Genomic DNA, 27469 nt, shown 5'->3' with positions numbered 1-27469 from the left:
CAGGGGTTTGAGATTTGGATTAATCTAGCAGTCTGTAAGATAAGTAAGTTTAACAGTAGTTTAACAGTATACTGTTCTTTCTTGCTTTGACTCTGAATCATTAGTTTTTATTCATCTCTGGCTCTCTTCCACGTTGTGTCTTTTGTCCTGACTCCCTCCGCTCACCCCTTACCGGTCGCGGCAGACGGCTGCCCCACCCTAAGCCTGGTTCATGTTTCTTCCACATAAAAGGGAGTTTTTCCTTCCCACTGTTTCCAAATGTTTCCTCATAGTTGATCGTATGATTTTGGGGGTTTTCTTTCTAGTATTATTGGGTCTTTACCTTTCATTATAAAGCACCTTGAGGAAACTCTTGTTGGGATTTGGCACTATATAAATAGAATTGAGGATTAGATATATGTGTATTTTCCTTTATAAATGCAATGCAAGTAGGTCAGTTTAGGATCAAAACTAAAAACAGAAGGAAGCAGCTGGCCTTGACAATGTCTCTTTACCTCCTTACTATATCTCCATCAAAAGCTCACTAATAATCTTGGACTATCTTTCCTTTATAAGCTATAAAACTTAATTTCCCTTCAGAGATCCCAGTTATGCATGTTTCCAAAAATGCCAAATATTCCTTTAACCTATTCCTTTCACCGTCACATTTCATACATGATCTGGATCATCATAATCGTATCTGCTCTTCTTCACACTACCACAAATGTATACATATTTTTTGCATGGGTGGTCCCAGCTGGATTCAACCCCACATCCCTCAACCCTACAGTGTTAGTTCCAGGCATTAGTCACTCATCTTCAGTATTTCCACCGTTCTTATGTAATGCATGGACCCTTTTAATATAACCATGGCCGCGCTTTGGGTCCCGACCCAGTCTCTGGATACCACACTAGCAAAGAATGCTAGAGAATAGAGTCTTTTTGTTTGCCTCCAGACGGAAACACTTAACACATGCTCACGCTGCTGCACCCACATGCAAAAAAAGAAAGAAGTGCAGACTGTAAGGCAATACACAACCAAGTGTTAGTGAGTGTAGTTCACACGGTCACACACTTATGAGCACAGCTACAGGATTTCATGCTATATTTCAGAGATGGCAAATGTAAAATTTTAACAGATATAACTCTTAATTCGTGTTAAGCATTCACGTGCATCTCCTTGTATATGAAATTAAATACTATAGGTGCAGCTATTGTGTCCAGGCTTGTGTCTTTCTTCAGCTTAGTCACTGAGCTCAACTTTAGAGCTCAGGTTTCCTCCCTCACCGCCTCAAAGAGGGAGAGAGAGAGTGAGAGAGAGGTCTGGTGTTGGCCCTGTTCTGCCATGAGCTGACGGGAGAAGTTTATTTTTAATAATAATTCTACAACAGTGGGGCCTAACACTATTTATATAAATTATAACTAAGTGGTTTGGCCTGTAGGTAAACCTCAATGTGCTACTGGGGAGTGATTACATACTCAGCAAAAATATACTGTTAATGATAATTGGTCGACAAGGAAGTGGATCTTCCGTATTCAGTGATTCTGCGGCACGTCTCGACTTTGTTAGATGAGATCATACTCAAACAGCACTCAAAAGCTTATGTTGATATTGTGAACGCCACGCTTTATGTCAACCATTTTATGTGCCAAAAGAATTCTCTGGAAATTCGTACAAGGTTAGTCCCGCAGGACACACCCAAAAAGTAGGCAAAGAAGCGTTAAATGTCACACTGTCAGCATGCGTATGGGGTGAAGAGGGCACGGCTACTGTAACAGCATAAGTGTGTGTGTTGAACTCCAGCCAACTGAGGATTTCTAACTGTCACTAGCCAGCCTCTTGCCTTGCGCTCACTCACACCTTGCAGCAGATCAACTTTATATCCGCAGTAAAGCTGTCGGCTCATCGTAAACAGAGCGAGTGGCAAACACTTTCTCCTACGCCTGCTCTATCTCACAGACCTGTGACAGGGCAGGCAGACGAGGAGGGAGCATGGCAGGATGGCTGTCTTTAGTTAGTCTACTCGTATCCTGTACGAGATACAGCGTATAATAAGGTATGTTCAGTGGTTTGCTGCACGATATTTTTGGAGGCTGACAGACACATCAGCCATTTTTAAGGAAGCCAAACTGTAATGCTCACATCCTTATAGCCACCAAACCACATAACTTTTGGTTACATTTAAATAAAGCAGCATGTTTGGAAGAAATGTCACTCACAGCATAGCTGACTACATACTTTTCTCCCTGATATGCTTTTAGTATGACAGCAACAGTAGCTTTTCCTAAGAATTAAAGACATAAAAAGCATAGCATAGCATACCTATGGACACAACAGCATAAGCAAACACCAAGTTTTTGGTGGCCAACTTAAAGTTTTGCCTTGATGTCACAGTACATTTTATTGTTCTAGGTTGTTGTAATAAAGATGCATTCATTGAGTTTGTGCTTGACTTTTGCCCCTCAAGGAATTATTAAAAAGAAACGAATTTAATAAGCATAGGCAAATAATGGCACTATCAACCTTTGTGTTTTTCATGTGCAGGAAAACAGAAAGACTCATGAGTGGCTTCCCGTGTTATTTTGAATCACTACTGAGGATAACCTACCCTTCACTCTGGAAAATTGTCCGGAAGCAGTGACCCAGGCTCTTGTAGCTGGTGGGGTCAGTGGTTCCTCTTTGGATCTGAAACCTGCAACAAGAAATTTCTGATTAAAAATTCAGTTACTTTAAATATTATGATCATCAGCTCCATCAACTTATGTTAACTCTGCATAGGGACTGTTATCATAGCTAGATGTTGGTTTCTTTTAATTTCTATCCCCATTTCCTGTGTAGGCTATACTCCGACATGGCTTCAAAAGCACAAATTTGAGCTTGTTTTCCCTCTATTTTCTTCCCTCTCTTTTTTCCCTCCTCCACTATGATGAGAGGCTCCTTCCACCAGGTCCCCTCAGTGCAGGAGAGAACTTAAACATTTATTTAACCCAACTGATCCAATTAACCATGCAACACACCAGGACCAGGCCTTTTGCACAAAGCATTTCAGGTACTAACATGCCAGCAAGCCTATAGTAACAGCTCTTGAGTTACGTGTAAATTTTTAATACGATGGAGCCAGTCGAGTGACTTTTTGTTGTACAGCAAACATGCAGGTACCTCTCTAATAAAGTCTGGTGAGCTGTGTGTAAATCTTGAAAGAATGAATAGAAATCATGCTTGTTAGTGGTAAAGAGCTTCAGGTACTCATTTAAGACTCCTCATTTAACACCACTGTATGCCTTGGAATTAGAGAAAACATGATGAAATAACTAAAGTCTTATATGTGAAATGAGATGATGACAACTGTGTTTAACAAGATGACAAAATCTAACTTGAAGATCTTAAATAACATTAGCAATTCTGAGGAGCGAAGCAGGAGACACGAGTAAAAAAAGCAGGCAGTAATGGGACAAGAGAAAGATTCCCTCCTCATATGGCTTCAACTTCTAGGTCACAAGGTCAGCAGTAAGTCGTCCACGCGGGTGCCTGATGGGGCCATAAAGAGCCCCCAGGTTCCAGTGGAGGGGAAGTTTAGTGGGGTGAGCGGCCTTTCATATCACTAACAGATTAACATCTTAGAGGGGTGTCCCTCAAATCCTATTTGGTGGATTCCCAAATAGCTTGTAACTGGTTCCTGAAAACTAGTAAAAACAGGATAATAAATAGATGTCTGACACCATATTAAAGACAAGAAGAAAAGAAGGACTCAAGGTATGAGATGATGGTGAAACAGGGGGTACTGGGAGGAGGCAAAGACCAAGAAGATTTAAGACCACAGGGGCTTGTAAACAAATTCAAATCTGGCTTAATTAGAGTCATATGATGAAGGGGTCAAGGATGGAAGGCACTCTGTCCTCAGTCTCCCCCTGTCTCCTTTGCTTGCCCTACTTCGACCCGAACTGGCCCTAAGAGAGTGAGGTTGGCAATGCCGTGGTCCAGTTCCAGCCCCCTGACTCCACTCGTAACCCCGGGGTCACCTCATTTCCTCATGGCCCTCTTCTACCCTGTCATAAAAGCCAGGGACCAAGCAGAAAGGCCCAGGGAGTAGAAGATAATAGGGATGAATATAAGAACTTATGGCAGCAGGGGAACTGTCAGGCCCCTGGCTAGGAAACTGCTTATGTTGCTTTTCACAGCAACCAGTTGTAGAAAACAAGACCCAAAGCTTCAGTTGGTTGTGAGTGAATGTCCTGTTTGGGGGGATTTGTGCAGACAAAAAGCTCTAGTTTCTGTTAACACGGCCTCAGTGAATACAAAGATATACTGGTTGGCTGAAGAAGAGCAAAAGATATCCTTTATATTGCTCTGGCAGATTTGCTTGGCCTTGGAGTCAGCCCTGCAAGTCATAAACTCTACAGACGGAAGACCCAAGGAAAACCCTGGGGCTTCTTTAAAACACACTGCTTGGAGCATCTTCTTCAATCATCAGTGAAAGCTAATGGAGATACAGTATACCAAGAGGTGATGAAATCTGCAAGTTCATCAAGGCTCCCCCATTTGTTCTTCACCCACATCCTACTCTCTCTGTACTTGTGCTTTATAGGCCCAGAGCTACCCGGGAGAGGGTGAAGGCGAGGGCAGGTTGGTGATTCTGCAAACGAGACAAGCACTCTTGTTTAAATAATACGAAAGACCTCGTCCACCTGACCTCCAATACCTATAAAAGCACAAATGTCAGGCATCCACAAAGATGTCAAAAAGGTAAAGGAATGTGCAGTAGAAGGCTAGAGCCCCATTCTTTGTATTTTTATGGATAGCAGAGGAGTGTTTCAGGGCTTAGCAAGGCTATGCCCGCTCCCAGACCCTTGTGGTAATGGGCTTGAATGGGCCACCGACAAAATGGGCTGTCATCTCATAGATGGTGAGATGTGGAGGCGAACCTACAGACTGTGTTAAAAAAAAAAAGCCTATAGGAAGGGGGTTGCTAGGTTGATTCAAACGCATAGGTTTGACTGGGCAGATTTAAAAGCCTTTCTTAAGAGATATGGATATTCCCTTAAAAGAAATTAATAGCTGGATGAGTTTGATGACTTGCTATTTATTTAAAAACTCTTATTTATAGCTGTTCAGACAGACTGACATTTAATTAAAACACTAAGTAGAGAAGTAATGACCTAATCTACAACAGGCAGTTACCTATACCTATCTATTATACTGTAGTATTTCATATAGTGCAATTTTCCCCAAGTATGAATGTTTTATGATTTATGTGTTTTGCTGCGTATTTGGACTGGTTGCTACAGTGAGAGCCTTGATCTGCCCATGCCTTCCCACTTGGAATGCCAAGTGCTTTGACAAAAAAGGAGAGAAACAAAAAATATGATTGAAGAAAAAGAAGAAGTGAATCACAAGGGGGGAGGAATGAAAGTTGAGCAATTTCTCATGTTAGATCTGAAGTACATAAGACAATCCAGAAGGAAACATAAAGGGGAAGTCTATTTTTTACAACCAGACAGTTAATTTTAATGAGCAGGATCATAAAGATGGTAAAAGTCCATTGCATTGGTACATGAGGTTACGACCACATTTCCGACATAAATGGTCCAACATGGCAAATTCCTTCAATTGTGACTTTAGCCATACAGTCTTGCATCAGGGTAAAGAGCCAAAATAAAAGGCTCCCGTCTTATTGTTTTGACAACGGAGATGACTTAGTCCCACATGAGTAAATAGTGTGTTCGATTTAAAAAGCACCATAAATTAAGGTGTATCACACTTAAGTTTGATTTCAACTCATCTATGCCCTGTCCATAAAGAAATGAGCAAAGAAAAAATTGATATATTAAATCTATAATAAAACTGTTACAGGAAAAACTGAGAATAGGAGCAGAAGGGATATAAAGACAAACCTTTGGAGAACAGAATAGGAAAAAATATTAAAGGGGAAGAAGATGTGAGATGGGAGCTCAAGGGAAGTGATAAACTTTTGGTGCTTGCAACACGGCAGGCTGCCAGAGTTTGATCTGGACCAGGCCAGGTTAGGTTTCACCAGCACCCACTGGATCTGGGAAAGCCCAAATTATACATGCAGTCTGGATATCAGAAAAAAAGTTAGTCTGGTTGTTAAAGGGGCTACAAAATCCTTCTGTCATTCTGGATTCTCTCTCACACTGATAAAACTGATTCCTCTGAATCCCAGTGGTGATGTTGGGACTGTTTCGCTAGTCCAGATGTCTGCTCATATGCTGTGACCCTTGTGACCTGAGATCAGGCAGTGTTACTGGAGAAGAGCAAGAAAAAAAGCTGCATAAAACACCATGAGGCAGGGCCAGTCTAAGACTGGGACCTCAAATGCTTTGAGCATTACAAACTTCTGCTTGACTAAGAGATAACTCTGTGTTAGAGTGGACTGTAGCAAATTTAGAACGTGACTACTGCAGAAGTGGATCAGATAGGTGGAAAAAATGAGCAGTCTTACCACCATTTCCAGAAAACGATTGCATAACAGGAAGGATTTCTTGGGTGTTTAATCTAGAATCTTTTAACCTCTGCCAACTGCTGTTAGCTGAAATTATGGCGCTATGGTGCAGTTTTAACTATGGCATCATATAAAAGTAAAAGTAAAACAGTAAAACCTCTTTTGCAGGTTCTTCAAGTACAAATTAAGAACAAAGAAAAAAACTCAGGTTACTATAACTCAATATTATTATTTTTTATCATGACTAAAACTAGACCAACTCTCTTTTTCGATAATTAAGGTACTAGTCTTTCGAATGATTATCTCATCAGTCATAGAGTAGTCCAGGAGAGGACAGTAGAAGCCACGGTTGGGAACTTCTGCAATATTGTTTAGACTCCCATGAGCTACCAACATAGACTCCCCTGACAGCAGGTAACTGCTGGCTGTAAAAAAGTGTGCTCCAGACAGAAGACAACTACCACGCATGTTGCCAGGAAGAAACCCAAGAGTTACGCTGACATGTCTCAGCCTTGGCTCAGATCTCTACTGAATTTGCCAATAATCATACTTAACCTCCTAGGACCTGACATCACATTTTGGGTTATTTAGACCAAAATACTAAAATTTACTCGATAAGGGCCTGATATCCACTTACGAGGACATTATACTGCTACTGTTCTATCAAAATTTTAAACGAATATCCTCATATGTGGCTCTTACTTTTCTTAAAAACAAAAATAAGGTAAAAAAAAAAAAAAAATCTGGTAATTCTTTGTTTTTACATTCATCGGGCCCCAATATGCCGAAATATCAAAGAGAAATTAAAAATGCATGCGGTGGAAGAGTTCGGGTCTTAGGAGGTTAAACTACAGAGGCCTTGTTTCAAGAAATTCAGTCATCTTGCTGTTATATTCTTCATTTGTTTAAACATTTGTGTCATGATGTTTTAGAGTGTAGATGCCAATTTGTCTCAGGGCTTGTAATATTGTTATTTAAAGACTTACTGATCAGAAAGTTGTTGAAAAAGAGTCACCCAGCCATGTGTGGATAAAGAAGAATACTGTTACCTTTCTCTGTTGCTTTTCTTTCAACTTTCTTTTCATCACATATATCTCTTAAACTCTTTCTTGGACAAACTGCTATCTGCCCTTACCTGGTATCACTGACTAAGAAGTAAGCATAACGCTTTGTGCAAGTGCAGGCCACAGTAACTTTTACTGGACGCCATCCAGATCTTTTAGCTTAAATCCAGTTATTTTAAGAGCTTGAGTGACATGAAGAATTATGGATCTAGTCAGTGATGCAGACCTATGAAAGTTACAACCAAATCATGCCAAGGTTTTTAAATAAATCTGGAATGCTTGAGCAGTGACTTCTTCTCACCCACAGGCCAGATCACTTTCAGAGCAATGTCAACTACATATTACACACCATTGTGTAGTCCGGTGCAGTAAACATGCTTGGCCCTATCTGCCTAAACACTGCATGAACAAATGGGAACAAACTTATACCTACGCTTTAGGCACCAGTACGAAATATCAATTTAATTGGATTTAAAAGATTTAATGACTGAAAGAAAAGAGGCAATCTAGAGAGTAAAGAAACTGCCAAACAACTACGAGTTGTTCCAAAGCAACAACAATTTCTGCTGAGCTTAAAATGCTGTGTAAGAGCGACTCCAATGTGGGAATAGCTTCTCGCGGGAGGCTGGAACTTTAGTAATAAATAAAGGATGCACAGACATGTATGTCTGAGTTTTGAAATGGTGCGGCAGGGGGGCAGCCGTGTGGTTGCAGCACAGTGAGGGTGTAGTGAAATCAAAGCCCTCTATGTTTTTACTCTGTAATTAGTGCACTGGAATGTGAACCTCTTCACTGATAATGAATACAGGTGCTCAACTACAAACACTGACAGGCCATATGCTCTTTACATGCACCTCTATAACACAAACTTCTATAATAATCCATATGACTGTTAGCTATAGCTCAAACAGCTGTGTGTAACTCTAGTAACATCTGTCACAACTGTAAAACTATGGGTGTGGTTTTTAAGGGCTTTTTTATGGTTGAAAGTCAGGTTAAAATAAGTGGGTAGTAACATCTTTCAGACATGCATGCCTTTCTGTTAATCCAACCAAACTGTAACATGTCAGCGGTTTGTCGAAATTTCCATTTAATCCACAATAGCCGTCAACCTAAATGGATTGTTTCTGTAACACTTCCAAAAAAAAAAAAAAGTCTGAATGAATACAGTCATATTGATGTAGGATGATTTTACATACGGGGTGAGTACCAATAAGGACGCCAAAGAACTTGATGATCTAACTCTAGACTTCATTCAGAAGAGTATGGTTTGAAACCAAGAAGAAATGTAGCTTTCTGGACAACAACACAAACAAAAGTTCTTGGGTTGCAAACTGGTGCAACGCCAAGAGCGCAACTGTTGTGCCTTCAGCTGAATATGAGAAAACCAGGCAACCAAACAGGATGACAAACAGACTGTAAGGATCATACAATATAAGCTATTTTTCTGTGATGTTTTGGCATGTTTGAATAAACCCGTGAAAAACACTGATGTAAAAGTCACCAATGTCACGATGACACAAATCTGGCTTGACTAAGCAGTGACTTGCCTGAAAAGAGATGGAACATTTCAGTTCTTAGTTCTTTGATATTTTAAACGTTTTTCATTAAAACTGCTCGACAGAAGGAAGGGTATATTCAGGGATATGTCACTGTTTTTCACTGAACTATTTTTGGACTTATTGATGGCGTCATCTTGGGAGAGCTGCCCACATATAACGCAAGAGCTGACAAACTTCTTTGAAGGTGAAGTTGCACTTAAAGGAAGGTTAGAGGAAGGAGCCTTGTTTTGATTTTTGAATGAATTTTATTTTTCACTGTGCAATACAATAAAGTCACAATGGAGCAACAGTTACAAAAAAATCAAAAATAACACAAAACCACCAAAAAGTCAAACACCCATCATATAAAAGACAGAAGGATCTCATAATGTTTCAAAAGCAATTTAAAAAAAAGTTTTTTACTCTATTTTTGCAGCATCTGCAGAAAGTTTAGTATAGTAGTGCACAGGTTTTGGAAAAACTGTGGTTATGATGCATAAAGGTATAAGTTAGGCACATTAAAACACTTGGTAGGAGAAAGATTATGGTTACGGTTAACAAAACCACAAATGTTAATTGCAGGTCTGTGACAAAATGAACTGTCAGCATAAACGTGGGGTGTATTGACCGATGCACCTCCTCAACCCACCGCACCCCTACTTTCTGCCTTTCTACATCGTTCGCATTTCAGTCAGGACCGCTTCAGCGAAAGAAAATTATTATTTCCATTTGCAGTAATTTATATTTGGTGGTTCTGTGCTGTTCTAGTAGTCTCTACCCACCCTTTAAAGTGCATCAATGGAAAAAAAGCCTGAAGCAGGAAAACCAGCAGTACAGCTCTCTAGGTTACAGAGGAGAGGAGGCATTAATGCCAACCTATATACACAGATACACAGGATGAAAAGAAAGAGTTGGTATGAAGGTGGGCTGCAAAGCTGCTTGCAGAGAAAGCAGTGAAGACAGACTAAAGTAGAGCATTGCGATTGCGGGGCGATCGTGGCTCAAGAGTTGGGAGTTCGCCTTGTAATCGGAAGGTTGCCGGTTTGACCCCTGCCTCGGACAGTCTCGGTTGTTGTGTCCTTGGGCAAGACACTTCACCCGTTGCCTACTGGTGGTGGTCAGAGGGCCCGGTGGCGCCAGTGTCCGGCAGCCTCGCCTCTGTCAGTGCGCCCCAGGGTGGCTGTGGCTACAATGTAGCTTGCCATCACGAATGTATGTGTGTGAATGGGTGGATGACTGGTTGTGTAAAGCGCTTTGGGGTCCTTAGGGACTAGTAAAGCACTATACAAATACAGGTCATTTACCATTTTTACCACTGCCATTTGAGTATACAGAATAGCATTAGTTATTATTAGCATTAGTAATACTATTCTACAATACCAGATGAACTATGATTGCTAGCTTGGCTTGACTTTGAGGATTGCCTCAACCTGTGCTATGCTCAATATGAGTAAAAATAATCAACATAATCATATAAATAATTATTCATAGTGTGTTATTAGGATGGCAGACTTGGTAAGTACAACAGTCTAATGAACCATATTACAAACACTTCTGTTGAACTGCATTTTTCACCATTGAGAAATGCAAGCGAGCGTGACTAGGCTATGACTATTTATATTGTAGTCCTGCCAAATATGCAGTTCTGCTCTGCCCATGAAAAGAATTGCTCTCTGCCTTTTGAACTGGACTCACAACTAACTCACTCAAACAATGCACTGACTAAGTTGAGTTTATCCTGCATTCGCCCGGCATGTGTCTAGCTTTACATTTTGAGCGAAGCCTTGCCCTGCGGACTGAGAGCGCTGGGGGGGATTAGAAGCCAGCTTGACTACCGCTGACCTGCCTTTCCTTTACAAGGAAAGATCAGCTATCAGACTGCTACTGCTTTGTGCCCTGCTGTTTGAGGGTTGTGTCAGGGATTCCTCCTTAAGTGCACAGGGGTTCACCAAACAGTTGGGGGCAAACAGACGTGGAGGGAGGAGGCCTGAAACCTCTCACTATCCTTAATGCTGTCACATGTTGCCCAAAAAGCCTGGATGTCATCTGTCAAAGCCCTCATCAAAGAGCACTTTCAAGCTCAGCAAGTTTCATGCGTGCTGTGACCAAATGAAGGTAGTGTTTCCATGGATACTGCCCCAATTGAGGGCTAGTACCAGGTTTTTCTAATCAGGCTTGAAACAAGCTACTGGCAGGCTTAGTGGTTTGCAGTGACAGCCATGTCATACAACACAATTTACAGAATTGCACAATTCAATACAAATCTTCTAAACATGTACAACAGGGATCTAAAACAAAACATTATATAATCGCTCAACTAACTACAAATTCAGAAGAAAAGATGCAAGTTTAAACAATAGATTCCACATGATATTGATGAAGTAGTTATGTAATAAGGTTCATATTAACAACCGTAGTGGTTAAACAACAACAGGTTAACTGAGACGTTTGCTGAAAAACTGAAACCACAGAAGAATGCAAAAACACGAGAAAGCGTTTGTATTTAAAAGGTTAAAAAGTTGAATGAAGCGCAGTTAGAGGACAAAGAAAGAGACTTAGAGGAACAAACAAGGAATAAGTAAGGAGAGGATACAAAAAACTAGATTGGCAAAAAGGCAGAATTGGTGCAGAGGGCGACAAGATAGAAAGAAGGAGTGGCTCCATCAGAGCGGTTGCTTAAAAAATATGGGGCCTTATTAAAACAAACACATCCGATCATGTATGCACTGTAGAAGCAAAAAATAGCTTCCCTGTGACACAAGCTGCTTAGGCAGACACAGACATGAGGAAGGTGTGGTTTCATTCTCTGGAAGGAAGCACAGCATAAGGGTTGATGGGAAGCTGTTTCAGATGTGTGTGTGAGTATGTTTGCGCATGCATGTTTATAAGGGTGGAGCTCCATGTAACAGGATCTCAACATGAAGGGAAATGCGGGCTCATTGAGACTCTCTAATGAGAGGGGGAACCTGATCAGATTCAGATGGGGTGCCCCGAGCGCACAGCCCCCCTACAGAAAGTGCCGCCCGACACCCTTTGTTACCTCCAAGTGAGCTGAGAACAGCCCATGAACCATGTAACTAGGTGGTTTCCAGGTTAATGAAAAGCTGTAACTCCGGTCCCACTGTCTCTCTCGGCTAGAGTGACGACTGCCCTCCCCTTCCCACGTCGTATCACCCCCCCCCCCCATCTTCACCTCCACATTCCTGCCCATGTCCATGACGGGAGTATCAGGGTCAAGGGCAATTAACTTTGCTTTGTGCGAAGTATGCTTTATTTATATCTGAGGCTTTTTATTATCCAGAGGAGTACACAATATAAGAAAAGTCAAAACCTCTGAGTGGTATATTTTAAATTAAATTATCTGAAATTGTATGACAATTAACAGAAATGTGCATTATATTACCAAAAGGGCAATTCACACTAAATTCACTTTACAGTTAAGAATTTTTTTTATCAAGACATAACCTCTACTGATTCATTTGCTGCACAAAAATATAAAATGCTGTCTTGTGCCCAAGGAACTGTATGTTTAACTCTCTTTTAACGATGAAAGCGGTTGTAAGTCAAACTGATGGCAGGTGGGCTCAGCAGGAGTCCCTCAGATGTAAGATAGATGTACTTGTTAGCAAAGGTGAGTAACAGGAGTCATGGCTTGACTGGTCAGTAAACACACCACAGAGAGTTAAAGTGCAGCAACAAAGGCAAAAATACACACTCTGAGTCATCTGACAAGACTTTTACTTTTGCCCATATTTAAAGCAATGTCGAATGTGCTTTAATGAAATGCTGGCTATCATTACTCAAAAGTGCTTTAATAGATATGTAGAGCTATTACATTGTCTAGCTATTTCTTTATCTACCAAATCAGTCATCTTGGACGAGTAAAAGCTGCCAAATGGTCCGTGACATTACATTTTGTTGATTCATAACAGCAGTATTTGGCTACTGGTGGAGAAGCAAACTGCTGATGTTAGTCCTAAATCTGCAGTTCGCTCCCCCCGTCCCTGTGAAAGAGGAGAAAGCCAAATCCTCATTTGCAATACAGGTAAACATCAACTCCACGGCAGGTACACATTAGGGCGGGTTTACTTTAAAAGAAAGAAAAAGGGAGAAAGAAAAAAAGGAAGAAAAAAAAGCTCCTTTGATTCTGTGTTGGTGGAAAAAAGTAAATTTACACCAGTTGCTGTTCAATTTGGACCGGTGGACAATAAAGCAGGAGCCAGTGCCTAATAAGAGCCATGCCTGAGAGAGAGAGGGAGAGACACAGAGAGCGAGAGAAACCCAGTGGAGGTGTGTCTGCGTCTCGGCTCCAAGGTTCCTGCTAATAGATTTCAGCTCCCTCAGTTTCCCAATTAGCTGGTATGTAATGCTTGGTTTATGAATTCATGCGTAGATACTAAGTGTTAGAACATGTGTGAACATGTACAGTGTGAATGCATATTTACACATACATGGCATTGTATGTGTACGGCAAAGATACAAGCTGTGTGTGTCATTATCACGCCAAATAAACAGCAACTACCTGTTGTTTATAAATTCATATACTGACTATAGTGGTGATTTAAATTAATTTTTAAAAATCCCCTATTTAAGACAGAAAGGAATCAGATTACACTGACCAATTCCCAGCCAAAATCTGCCTATCAACGTCAACACATGGCGACACAAACAGAAAACAAACAGATAAACCTGTCCAGTTTTAGTGCAGCTTTTACCACTTTTTAAGGAAGAGCATTACAAAGCAAATAGTGAGTGCACTTTTAACCCTGACCCTGTGTGAGGATGGACAGGCAGCGCTCAAGACTTACCTGTAATAAACCCCAATAGCTTCCACACATGACCATAAATCACACGGTATGCCTTCAAAGTATCGAATATCGACTAATACAACACCGCTCACCCCTGGCTTTTATCCCCCGTGCTTCCTTTTCTGTGTTCTGGTGGTGGCACTGCCTTTAAAGTGCAACCATCTCACTTTTTTAAAAGGCACGCCGAGCAATTTATTTACCAAGAAACTGCAGCCGTAAATGACAGAAAAAGCTGCACAATTTACGGACAAGTAGTGAATGGGGGTAGGGGGGCCCAGAATGAAGCCAGGGGTCTTGGCTGGGCCTGTGAAAGCCTATAAAGCTTTAGTAGTAGCCCACGACCTGTTTATGGCTGGCTGAGACGCTGTGGTGTGAGGCTCCTGATCACTCTGCAGCTCGTGACTGCTGCCGCTCTTGCATAACACACAAACAGGAGATGGTAACGGAAACAAGGCATTAAAACACTGCAAACAGATTCGGTGACATGGGCTTTATTCTGCAAGTCTCAGAAAGAAAAGGTCTGGGCCTTTTTTTAAATAAGGTAACGAGGCAAAAAAAAGAAGAGTGACTTAAAAACAGAAAACATCTAACCTTAACATTGTGTGAGGAATAAATGGGTAAATGATGCATTTCATTTTCCACGAAACGTCTGAGGCTCTTGGCATTTGTCTTGGCCTGCTTAAATGTGGATTGCAGAACTGGCTTGGCATGCTGAGCTGGGGGACCTGGTATGCTCGGAACTTCACAGCATAGATGCAAATGCCCACCAAGAAGATTCAAGGCAGATGTGGACTGAAATGGCGTCCTTGTAAGTAGCCATTTGGTAAAGGTATTGCAGGAATTTTTTATTTTGAAAATGTGGCTCACCTCGTCTTCACCACATCGAGGGGATGCATCAAGCAGATCTCTACCAGACCTAAAAAAAAGTAAAAAAAAAAAAAACAGTCAAGATTATTCACTTTAAAAAGAATAGGTAATCCGGTCTATATTTTCCTTGCTTTCTTTTTTGTTCACTGCACTGATGACTGCTTACAAATGCAGATAAATGAAAAGCATTTTTTATCAGTCACTGGATGATTTCCAACGGTTTCAAGATTGTATTTCTGCAAATGCACTCCTTCTGCGTTCTGCACAGACTGTTTACCAGCATGAAACCAAAGCCTGCTCAAACATGACTGGTCAATACAACTGGACTACAAACAGAAACCAGACATTTCTGATGGTTAAGACAGCATTAAGTATGTTGAAGAAAGATTCATTGGCAGCATACGTTTGTCAGAAATGAGAGTAATTGAAAATTATGAGTTTGAGTCTCTATAGTTTCAAGTTGGCTTTCCAAATGCTCAGCAATTGCTACTTAGTCTAAATTGAGCATATTTAGGTTTGGGACAGTCAGCCCATGCACACAATTTTTTTAAGAGATTTTAGTAAAACATAACTAAATGTGAATAAAATAATAAATAATCTACAAACAGTGATAACGTGACAAACGTTTATCAGTATATTTTGTTTGTCATGACTTTTTTGTCAGTCTTCTTGTTCTGTTTTTGTAAATCACATCAGTGCTGTGAGCCAATCAAATCTTCCACATCGATCATGTGAACTTGTAGATGTATGTGAAATCTCTGTGACCATCAGATAGCAACACAGTGTGTGTGTGACAGTCACCCTGTAAACAATCTGATAAGAAGCTTGTTTAACGTCTAACTGGGGAAAAACAGTGAATGTTCGTTCATGTGATATGTTTCGCTTTCATTTTAAACCCATTTAAATTGGAAAGTTCTGTAAAAATACATTTTTTCATGTTTCTACCAAATGGTTTTGAGGTGCAACCCATGCAAGTCCTAGCAACTTTACATAAGAACCTCATCATCACTCTGATTATCACTCTGCCTTTTGGAAACAGCAGCTACTTCAGTAATTCTCAGTTTTTTATGCATTGGTCTGAATGAGAGATCCGGCAAGACTTCTTTTTCTTTCCAAAAACCCTCTGAGTGCTGAAGCCACCGACTATATCACCCGTGCAAACCCAGTACATCAGCAATATGCCAGCAGAATCAATGCAACCGGGTGATCATTGAAAGACTCTGAGGTTTCACACACATGCTAACTATGTGCATCTGTGTTGAAAAGCCACTGCTTTGGCACGGAGGCTCTCTGACTCAATCAGGATTTTTTTTTTGAACTGGCGATTCTCACTGCATCCCTTTACTGGGGCTCTGAGGGCTTCCCTTGCAGATTCCACTGTGTGTGTACACAGCTGCTGTGCAATATGGGGTCTTTCTAATTTGCTCAATTAAACATATTGTCTATAAAAGCGTGTGTCTTCTGGGGTTTTTCCAGGGAAGTAATTATCAAGTGAAATACCACAGTAAAAATTACTTTGTCTACAGTTGCATCTTAATGTACGAATGGGAGAACTAAGAAGCACTGAACCAAGTTGCCAGTGGCAGAGAGTCAAACAAAATTCCATCTGTTACGGCTCAGTTGACCTGACTTTGGTTCTTAATGACACTGCGCTGGAGAGGTAAATGCAACCGTCCATTGGACAGATTGTTTTCTGTCCTCTCTATTAATAGGCCTGATGTGAAGACGAGGCGCATCAAATCTTTCAACGGGTAATCAGATTACATGATGAAACCAAACCTGCCTGTTTGCTCGATCAGCCTGTTTACTAGAGGAGGAAGTGCAAAGGGGAAAAAGAGACAACTTCTTCAAACAGTGGACACTTGTGAGGAAGGCAAACAAAGATAAAGACATACAACTCTCCCCAACTCATTGTGAGCCTCTGTGTGATCTAAGTTAAAAGTAAAGCAGGAGTCGCATGTAAAATAGGTCCAACATCACGCCATAGTCAGCAGAGCAGGATTGCTCCTGCATTAAGTGTAATGGAGGGAAAATGCAAAACGTATTTTCGTGAATTGATGTGGAAATGAAATATGAGTTAGCCATTACTACTTGTATCATAACAAAAGGTGCTACTACATTTTTATGGCTAAATAAAAGCCCGTGTCTCTAGGTTGTAGAATGAGCAGAGATTAAAACAAACCAGAAATTACACTGAAAACAACAGAGCAGAAAATCTATTAGTAATCTATTATTTACATTTTTTTAAAACCATGAAATACATTTTGCATCTGTGCGTATCTAAATAGAGAAAAAGACGAAGATGCTTCTTTTGGCCGTTGACTTATTCACAAGAGGTCGACACAGCAGGCGGCTCGGCACATTTCATTTGGCAGATTTTCCCCCACATGCTGTTCCTGATGCAACCCCATAGGAGATGTGTGTCTCCTCCAAAGGGAAGTGTAAACCATTACACTATGGTGTGACTATCTGTGCACATCTGAGTACTTTACTAAAATGATTACTCTAGTTTTTCGGGCCTTGTGATCAACCTCAGATTACAGGAAATCTGTCATCCAGTTTCCCATACATGGATTAAATGTAACCCTAGACTAACAGAAAAATCTAATCCCTACTGAAAAACAACTTTTGATTTAGGGTTAGGTTTAATCTATGTATGGGAAACTGGGCCTAAAGGATACATAATTATAACCAAACCAGTATATCTCTGACTCACTCACTGGCCTGCACCAGTTACCAGTCACTTTGTGGAGCATTGGACTGCCATTACCTCATAAGACTTTGTTGTTATACTATCTCTTACCGTACATACTAAATCTCCATTTGCACTATTTGCCTATTTGCACTACTCTGCCTGGTTTACACTCAATGTCATTTACCCTTACCTGAATATTGTATATTGTATATTGCATAGCTTTCTTGTTAATTTGTATTGTATTTATTTAGTTAAATTTTTACTTTTTAATTATTTTATTTGCATTTTTTAATCACTCTCTTATATTTAAATGTTCATTTGCTATTTCATCTAGGGTTTGAGAGTAACGAAATTTCTATTCTCTGTATGTCCTGTACATGTGGCAGAATTGACAAATAAAGTTGACTTTGACTTTGACTTTGACTATAAGTAGATACTCTTTACCAACTGACAGGTCTGCCACAGTATGCAATTTAGGTACAGCAATTCATGAGGTGTGTTTCACTTCTCAGGGTATCATTATGTAAGTCTAAGTGCATTATGGACCACAGCGTGTCAGTTAGCAATGTATGCTGCTTTGTTCCTCCAAGATGGCAGTTGCAAAAGGATTAAGTGATGACAAGCACTAATGCAAAACTCAGCTGTGTTTGTCTGAGTATTTGTCTAACACCCTTGCAAACAGGACATCTGAAGAAGAGTTGATGGCAGATGAACTGACAGGCTGTGTGGACTTGAAGAAAAAAAATAAAGTTTGTGGCCATAATCCTAAACTGACCTCTACATGACATCTCACTCACACACAGCAGTTTATTTATAAGACACTCCATAGTGATTTCCAGCAGTGCTGAAAAATCGATTCATTTGCATTAGAAATCAATTTTATATTAGCACATATAATCACACTGAAGTTTTCTATTTGTTAAAAAACCTGTAAACAGCAGCTAGTTGTATGCAACCAATTTGTGATTATTTTGATAACTCCAAGTCAAACATATTTGCATTTTGGGAAAACTAGGTGGAATAAAACAGAACAATGATGTGGCGTGTCCTCTCACTCAAAGTACAAAGAATACACTGCGAGAAAGGGCACAGCAATTACATAAGTGATGACAGGTCCACAAAAGATGCAAGTTGTTGCTGCAATAAATTCTGATTTATAGAGACTATTCTCAGAGAAGCAATTAATTCCAAACAATTATGTTAGACAGCTCATTTTTTTCCTGCTAATGTCCAATGGAAACACTTCATCAAACTGTCTCTGTGTAAAAAACCAAGTATGTAATTTCCTCGACATTCTCACACCGCTGTGCCCCAGTGTATCCTGCCTTTCTGTTCCAACTGCCAGTGCAAAATGCTTTTTAATCATACAGTGCGGCCATAGTGAACCCACACACTCTCGAGAGCACTTCACACTCAACAGTCTCTGATGCAGTCACCGAGCATGCTGAGGACGCACTAAAGGGATGATACTACTGAACTTTTCTTATATTTAGCCAGAGTTTGGCTGCAACTCTTTCTGCAATTGCTTCCCTCCTCCAGCTGCAAGGAGGAGCCTAATATTACAGTGACCCACCATCTGGTTGATGTTTATGGCTTTGCCATGCATCAGTGAGTTGCATATTAGAAAATTCCATTATTTAAAGGTTCTTTTATTTCTGATACACAATAGTACTGACAGGGCTTGTCATTCAGCACATTGCAGACACACATACACACACGGAGGCGCACGCGCTAATGGCAAAGGAGTGTCTGGAGCGCAGCCATTTAGACACACTTAAATATACGCCGCCACACTTGTATTTCAGACACATGCATTCAAGGCTAAGATGCAGTGTGAAGGTGAACTGAGCAGTGGAAACAAAAGAGCTGAGATTAATGTGGCACAACATTAGGTGAATTTTATGCCCATCGCCAATGCAGAGTGGTGAAAAAGAGCTTTTATTTTGGCTCTCACATTCACCACATGTCTGAAAAACAACGAGGATCGGTGGTAAAAACTGCTGCATCACACCACAGTCAATCTTTTTGTTTTTCCTACACAGTGCAGTGACTCTTTGGAGCAGAACCAACAAGTAGCTTCACTGGTAGCACGGGTATTCAGACATTCCAGGTCGTCTGATAACTTGTCCAAAGAAAGAAGATCATACATCACACAGATGAGATGATTATCTTCATTGGTTTTGGCATGGGAATGCATACAGTTTGCTCCCACGCAAAAGTGAGAAAGAACAACAATAGCGCACCAGGGAATGATTGCTCAATGGGTGCAGGTGTCATCCATCTTGCCAAGACACACATTGAATGACTGTAATTCCCAGCAACCACAAGGAGAAGGTCAATGCTTGGAAGCAAGATTTTCCTTGCTTAATGGGCTAATACTTGAAAGACAAACTAGCTGGTTATTTCTCATGCTTACTTGACCCAATGAATGCTATAATCTCAAACAATGGCTTAAACACTACTTTCTTAACAATATTTATAATATATTAATTATTTAAATTTAATAATAACTTATTTTAATTAATTCTATAAAATACTGACACTTTGAAAGTTGTAAAGATGTCAAAATTATGTAAACTGTACACTTTGTTAGTGAAATATCATGAAGAGCACGAAGAGATAAAAAAAAAGGTGACAGATAAACAGCTTGGTGAATTTTTTTCTAATGCATTTTAAAACCGATCCAACATTGCTAATTGTTTTCCAAAACCAACGTATTACTTGGTTCATTGAGAGCCAGAGCAGAAAATCGCAGCTTGCTCTGTGGTTTCAAGGCGTGACAAGAAGCACGAGTGTCATAATGACAAAGCGTCACCTTGCAGGCTGACTCGAGTTTTAACAAGGGCACCTGACTGAACCTGCAGGAAATATCTCATGCCTCCATGTCCTCCATTAATACCTTTCAAAACACATCGGACCTGGAATGCTAAACAAACCCTGCAAGGTGTTGCTCCACTGCAGTCACAAAGCCAACATGATATCCATCAGCAGCGAGGCTGGGCACGCTGATTTAGAAAATCAACTTAATTTTAAGCTCTTTTAAAGCAGAAAGAAGGGACAAAGGGAAAAATGAAAGAAGAATGTCTTTGCGATCAGATAAATTAAAAAATGCAGCGGTAGAGATGATGAACTCATGGGAATCACCAGATAAGTAAGTCACGGTTTATTTTGGCTGCATCTTCACCTTCGTGCTATTTAACAAAACAAAACCCAATACACACACACACACGCACGCACACGCACACACACACACACACACACACACACACACACATATATATACGTATATATGTGAAAAATAAAATAAAAAAAAACAAGACAAATCGAGGAAGTGCATGATATAAATGTGACATAAAAGTGCCCAAATAACATGGGGTCTCCCTGTTTCGGTCAAGCCATTAAACTTTAGTTACTACCAAGTAAGGCAAACCGTAGTACTGAAATACAGCCCTTGAGCCAAAGGTGTTTTCACAGAAAACAGCTGGTGTAATGGTTCCAAACTGATCACATTAAAACTGAAATGGAGTATAAACCATTTTCATCCAATCATAGCAGAAGCTATCTGTCATAAGTGTATAATGATGCCATGGGGAGAAAGTGAAATGCCTTTCTAGAAAATAAACCTGTATATTACAGATAATTAAAAAGAGAGGTAACTAAAGTAGCCAAAAAGCATTTCTTCATTATCTAAAGGAATGATGAATAAGGAATCTTAGTGACTTTTTCTTCTAGGAATGGGTCATCTAAATCATATATGGAGAAACTTACTGCATATGAATTTATTTATTTAAAAGAAAGCTTAGTACATGTGGAAAAAGAAAGCCGAGAGAGTGAGCCTGAGAGAAAGACAGAGAGAGATAGACAGGGCTATTATGAGCTATTAATCACAAATATCACCAATCATGCTTCCTGTTGTGGGAGTGCAGAAGCTTCCCAGTTAAGTCCCCAAACACTCCCTAATTCTACACTTGAAAAAGCTCAAAGGGTGCTTAGAAAAACAAGCAGGGCCATCTCTAGTGACAGTGGGGGATTTTTTTTTTTTTTTTTACCCCCGGGGGGCTCTGACATGAAGTGCAAGCATTCACACTTTCTCTGGGTCTGAGATGTCTACTACATCATAAGGCACACACTGTGGATATTCTCACCGAAGTTAAGCCATTGAAGCTAAAATATTAGATCTAAAAGGTTCAGGATGTTAAAACTAGAATTAACAAACTGTTACATACATTTATAGACATAAAGTATCTTCCACGTTGCAGTGCGGTAGAATTAAAAAGGGCAAAACTGGGAATTACAATGCGTGTAAACACTTCAAATTACTTTTCAAATCTTTAAGAACACATTCAGAGTTTCACCATCCCAGATAGTTTTTATGCAATTCCTCTTCTATGTTAAAATAAATAAGTTCTTAATAACAAATGACACATTTCCTGTCTCCTGCAGAGCCTTGGCATGCCCTGTTTACAGGTCAGAAGCCATAAATGCATGAGTTGGCAAGAAGTGAGTGAAAAAAAAGAATCCTTTCCCTTCACCTTATACTGCCGCCTTTTTGTGTAACAGTTGAGCAATTTCCATCAAATCAAACAGCTCCTTATTTTATTTATTTATTTTTCTGTTTTCTGGCCTTAATAAATGGTAGGAGGAAACAAACAAAGATTGCATTTATCATGGAATATGCTGACTAGAATATTACATTTGTAAATGATATATTGGTTATTCCATAAGTGTGCTGTCTCCAGTTTAGATTTATCTTGGAAGTCATGGCATATTTCCCCCACTGGCTATGCACAGGGAAAGCATGACTCTGTCTCTGTCTGTCAAACTTGAGATGAACTCTGCGATATTGATGGAAGTGTAAAGGTGAGTCAGGTGCATGTGCAGCTGACTGGGTCAACCTGAGCTGTCTGCCCTGATAGACAAATGATAGATATCAGTGTCAGTGTGAGAGCCTGCATCCTTCATTACTGTCACTGGTTTCTTAAAACTTGTGGTGACATCTTTTCTTTTTTCTCTACATGGCCATCTGTAGGAAAAACAATACGATGCAAATAGCTACACCGTGAAGGCGGAAGTGGCTATCAGGCGGAGAAGAAAAGGGTACAAAATGGATGCAAAACCTGGTGTAACTGATGTTTGACAGGAAGTGCTCCGTGTCCTCTCAGGGTGATTTCTTTCATGAGGATTGCTTTTTAAGCAAATTTTCTCCAACTCCTGCAGGACACCTGTCACCATCTAAATAAACTCTGTAATCCTCTAACAAAGGTTAGAGGGTGTGAAGTATGGCTCTACAAATATGAGCGCAACATGCAACTATAAACCCTTCAGGAGGTTTGAGCTGCTACATTGTCCACTGGAAACCAGTTGTTCCCCAACCTGTGGGTTGTGACAGGTCACGAGATAAAACGCTCCAACAGCAGTACTAAAAAAAATTAAAAACATTTGACTATGTTATACTTGTTTCTCATACCATTAAAAATACATTCTTTTATTCTTTGTTGTAAAACACTTTACATTTTTAACATACTGAGACTTTTATTGCCGTCAAAAAGGAGAGACAAGGAGCTGCCTGAAGTATAGATCAGTATTTGTAACACAAACTCAGTTGAAAAATGACAATACAATTGACAACAGAGCCACTAACAACTACAGTTCCTCTTAAACTTAAAAGTTCCAGAGCAAATTTAAGATTCAAAAAAGCTGTTTTACGTATACAGATGATTCATACATTTCATTAAAAAAATTAAAAGGCACAGTAAGTCAAATGTAAATGCACTGACTATTTTTATATGTAAAATATAAAATATGGTTAAATATAATCTCCAAACAAAGCTGTCATTTTATTAAAAATAAGTGATAAGCATAGCACGGGCAACATTGTTAATACGTTTCCTTGCTACTTCACTACAATCCTTAAAATCTGGGTATCAGTCATTGTACCATCTTGCTAAATTAAAGGAATGACGACAGAGGGGATATTTTATTATATATATATTATATACCTGTTTAGATTTTTCTAGGCAAAGAATTAGATTTAATTCACGCAAATATTTGATAAAAGAAATACCGGGATTTGAACTTCCACCATTATGCATGACAGACACAAACGTCTTAAGGATATGTTTTTATTTCCGGAGGCTTTGCAGCCACCCATTTCATTCAACTGCCTCTACAAGCCCAGTGTAACATCTGCCAAATCAGCAGGTGAAAACCATGTAATTTTTAACTCAAATTATATGTCCGAGGCTCATGAAATGTTTTCGCTTGAAAACATTAATAATTATTTTCACATCTCTTTACACATCCACTTTGTGTACTTTCCCTAAAAATAACCTGCTGGTGCGAAACCTCAGATTAAGCCTACAGGTCAGATCTGGCCAGGAAACAAAGTGCATGCTTCTTGACTGTTGGTACCAGTTGATTTTATTACTATGTATTATAATATTATATATAAATTAATTTGTGACAATATTATTTAGACGTAAGACATGTCTTTAAAAAAAAGGAACTACAGCATTAAGAGATTTCACTTTCACACCATCTACACAGAGCCTTGATAGAGAGAGATTACAGGTAACCAAAACAGTGCAAAAACATAAACAGCTCGTCCTCTCCACAAACTCCTCTCTACCATCATGACTTCAGACAATAACAAAGAAACTGAGATGTTTATTTTCTGCATTAAGTTTATGCTACAGTGGATTTGCACACTGAAACTGATATAGCCCTGAAATGACTCTCTGGATCAAAATATTTGACTGCTGTTGTCAAATGTCCTCTGTTTTTAAAAACAACTCTTTCAGCCATTATGCAGGCTGGCATGTGTGTATACGTGGTGCTAAGCTTGTTTAGTGCACATTATGTCAGCCTTTAGACATTATTTTGTGGTCATCACCCCACATTGTTCTAGTCTGCACATGTTAAATAATTACACTATTACACAACTCTCCTCCGCCATGTAATGACACTGGAGAAGAAAATGAGCAGTAAGCACTGCTACCGAAGTGTTGAAGAGCAAATTGATTCTCAGCTTATACTTGTTCCCCTGGGGGTACCTCTGATGTTCTCATACGTTAGGTGGAATGACTTTTGAGTATTTTCCCTAATCTAAAAAGCCTGATATATAGACTGTCACTATAACAAATGGACTACGAGCTATGACAGGCCAGCTTCACAGTACACACTACACAATTACCAACTGTGCCGTGGGGAAGGAGTGAAAACTAGCTGGAAAGTAAGCAGAGAAATCAAAATATAAACCAAAACTTGTGACAGAAATTAAAATTAGGAGCATTTATGTGCAGGGTTTAAATCATTTCTTTGAACTGAATTATTTTAATGGAATCAGCTAATGAGAGCATGTTGACAGTGTGGAAAAAAGCGGAAATTAACTGGAAGGGCGCAGAACTGTGCCTGGATGGTGTACATTCATCTTAAAAAACAGCAAATATTGCATTTATTGAGTTAATAATTTAGAGAATAATTATCCTTGTTTGTTGATAAATGAAAAAAGTATTATTGCTGAACACAGTAACAAACTACATCCCTCATACCTGAGATGGCAACAATGGCTAGAAATAACGCTCTTTGTTAAAAGCATCTTTGGATATCAATGGCTTTCCTCAGTACTAGTCTTACAGCAGAGTAATTGTTCTCCATCACTGAAGATAAAACCTGACCCTTTGTTATATAAGACACACCTACACACACACACACCACATGAACTTCTGCTTTTACAAAAATTGTTGCATAATTTTCACCCTCCGGTATAATACCTTTAAAAAGCTGTACTCTCGCACACACTTCTCTGCTTTTGTCTGTTAGAAAACAACCCCTATCAAAGCCAATTGGCTTAACTGGCAGTTGTGCTTCATTTGCAGATAAGTGGGCAAAAGACATGAGTCACTAGTTTGGCACAAATTCAGTGGAATTACCAAGGATGATTGGATCAAAAATGTATGACACCAGATACCAATGACTGCACCTGAATCAACTTGTGCGCTGCCAATCAGATCGGCACTTCAACCATCTATGCAAAAGAGGAGCAGCTGCATCGGAAAGTTTCCTTAAAAGTGCAAATAAGGAAGAATTTCACTTGACTGCAATATATCAATTTAGCCAGTTACAAAGCTTAAAATTTTGTCACCTGCTCCACTGACTTTGGCCAGGAGCTAAAAATTATGCTGAGAAAATCTATATATAATGATATAGCTTAAATAGATCACTTCATGGCTGAATTTTGAGTAAGCGATGACAATAAAACACATTTAATTAGCAACAATTTTATAGTTGCATATATCTAGCTTCTTCTGCATGGCTTAATATTTACACCAAAAAAAGTTGGGTTAATAATATGACCACATATTTTGGGATACAGAATATTTTTTAACTCTATTAATGTTTGAAATGTCCTCACACATTTTCATACATATAAAAATACATATATAATAGTGAGTTCAAAGTCAGTTCATATGAAACTTTAGCTTGGTTAGTTGGACGCTCAAATGATAAGGCTTCAAGGTTATGCGATGTAAGACAAATAGGATTGAAACTACTGGGGTTTTGCTCTGATTTGAGATGCAAAGTGGCACCGAGGGGGTTTGCTAGGGCTGACTAGATGCAGTGGTGCTGGGAAAAACATCACGACTACTTCCTAGACGAGAATAAAAAAAAGTCGCTGCTGACTACAATTTCACAGCTAAAATAACAACCTCTAGTATTTTTATGAAATTGTACAGATACACAGCACATGGGCCATTATGCCGAGTCTTTATATGCTGCTGAGTGATGTGGAGCAGAATGGTAAATGGGTAGTAAGTGGAGTTTTCACCACGTGCACTGCCAGCATTAACTTCACCGCCACGTCACCGCGTCGCTATAACATCACTTCTCTGGCTGTAACCTATAGTTCTTAGAAAATTCACGTTTTGTAAATAAAAATTACACCTCATCCCATCTTCAACCCCCAGAGGGGAGAGCTGTGTCATTACTGTCACCTAGTGGATGGATGTGAGACAGAGATGGAGTAATACACAAAGAGGTGAGAGAAAGAGAGGGGGGGGGGGGGGGGGGATGGAAAGCACATGTGGCCATTGACAAAAAATGACTCTGCCTGAGAGAAAGGAAAGCAGCTGCAGAAACCTTATTTAATGTATCAAGCAAATGGGAAATTAACCACCAGTAGTGTGTGTCACTGTAATAACTGTAAGATTTTAGTATCTGCTATACAGTTGTCATAGACAATCAATTTTTCTTTGTTTTTAAAAAAAAATGGAGACAGAACTGACCGCTCGGCCAAAACAAGCGTAAATTCCCCCGGAAGCTCACCTGAGTCCATAAAAGCTGATAATAGAGCCAATAATTGGGAGGGAACACCAATAATGGAGTTTTAGTGAGGCAGTAAATTCTTTAATTAGTTGTTAACACCTTGTGTCTATATGCTGAAGTCCCCCCGTTACAAGCTGCTGTCTACAGCAGGCTGGATGGACACTAAGGCTGAAGCCCAGTGACTCATCTTTTAAAAAAGAGAAGACCATCACTTTCAGTGTTATAAGGCTGTTGAGCACCTGTGTGCTATAATGGCAAGCTGCTGGGAGACATATAAAGCTAGAAAAGCTACCATGTGCAAAGTTGTAACTTTGCAGCTCAGGATCTAGCTTGAGGTTGAAAATACAGCCAGTGCAGAAATCTTCTGCGGACCCAGGCTTCATGCCACCTGGAAGAAAGTGCATTTTGGCTGACATTTCGGGACGCATCATGGTAGGGACGTTCTCCAAACATACAATCTTTGTGGGCACTGGGTAAGGCTGCAAGGTAGATAAATGCAAATGATGCAGGGACTGAAAAACCAGCGGACATTCCTGAAGAGTGATACCATCTTTCAGGCAACAAACTATCCATGGTAGAAGTGATACAGTAGGAAAGAGAGTGAAAAGGCTCACGGGGTGGTCTGTCCTTTTTATTCTGGGCTGCCTGAAAAGTATAAGGGGCAAAAAGAGAAGAGCTACAAGGCTGCTATAGGAGTAGAGGCTATACTCACTGCAGTAGCAAAGGGGAA

At 39.8% G+C, this 27469-nt stretch overlaps 1 protein-coding gene across 3 annotated transcripts in view; it reads right to left on the bottom strand.

Annotated features, from left to right (window-relative positions):
- The window catches only part of slc25a21 (solute carrier family 25 member 21), an 86510-nt gene that overhangs the window by 13411 nt on the left and 45630 nt on the right, over positions 1–27469 (bottom strand). For 2 of the 3 annotated variants that reach the window (XM_040042859.1, XM_040042858.1), the window contains 2 exons: positions 14721–14769; positions 2589–2672 (listed from right to left, as the gene is read on the bottom strand). In XM_040042859.1, the coding sequence (XP_039898793.1) occupies positions 2589–2672; positions 14721–14769 (133 nt within the window). The other variant, XM_040042860.1, reaches the window with a different exon arrangement.

The sequence above is a fragment of the Simochromis diagramma genome, unplaced genomic scaffold (genome assembly GCF_900408965.1).
Source record: "Simochromis diagramma unplaced genomic scaffold, fSimDia1.1 OVJJ01000304.1, whole genome shotgun sequence".
In the NCBI taxonomy this organism is placed as follows: domain Eukaryota; kingdom Metazoa; phylum Chordata; class Actinopteri; order Cichliformes; family Cichlidae; genus Simochromis; species Simochromis diagramma.
Note: the sequence above shows the minus strand (reverse complement) of the source record. Positions and strands in the feature narration are given on the sequence as shown.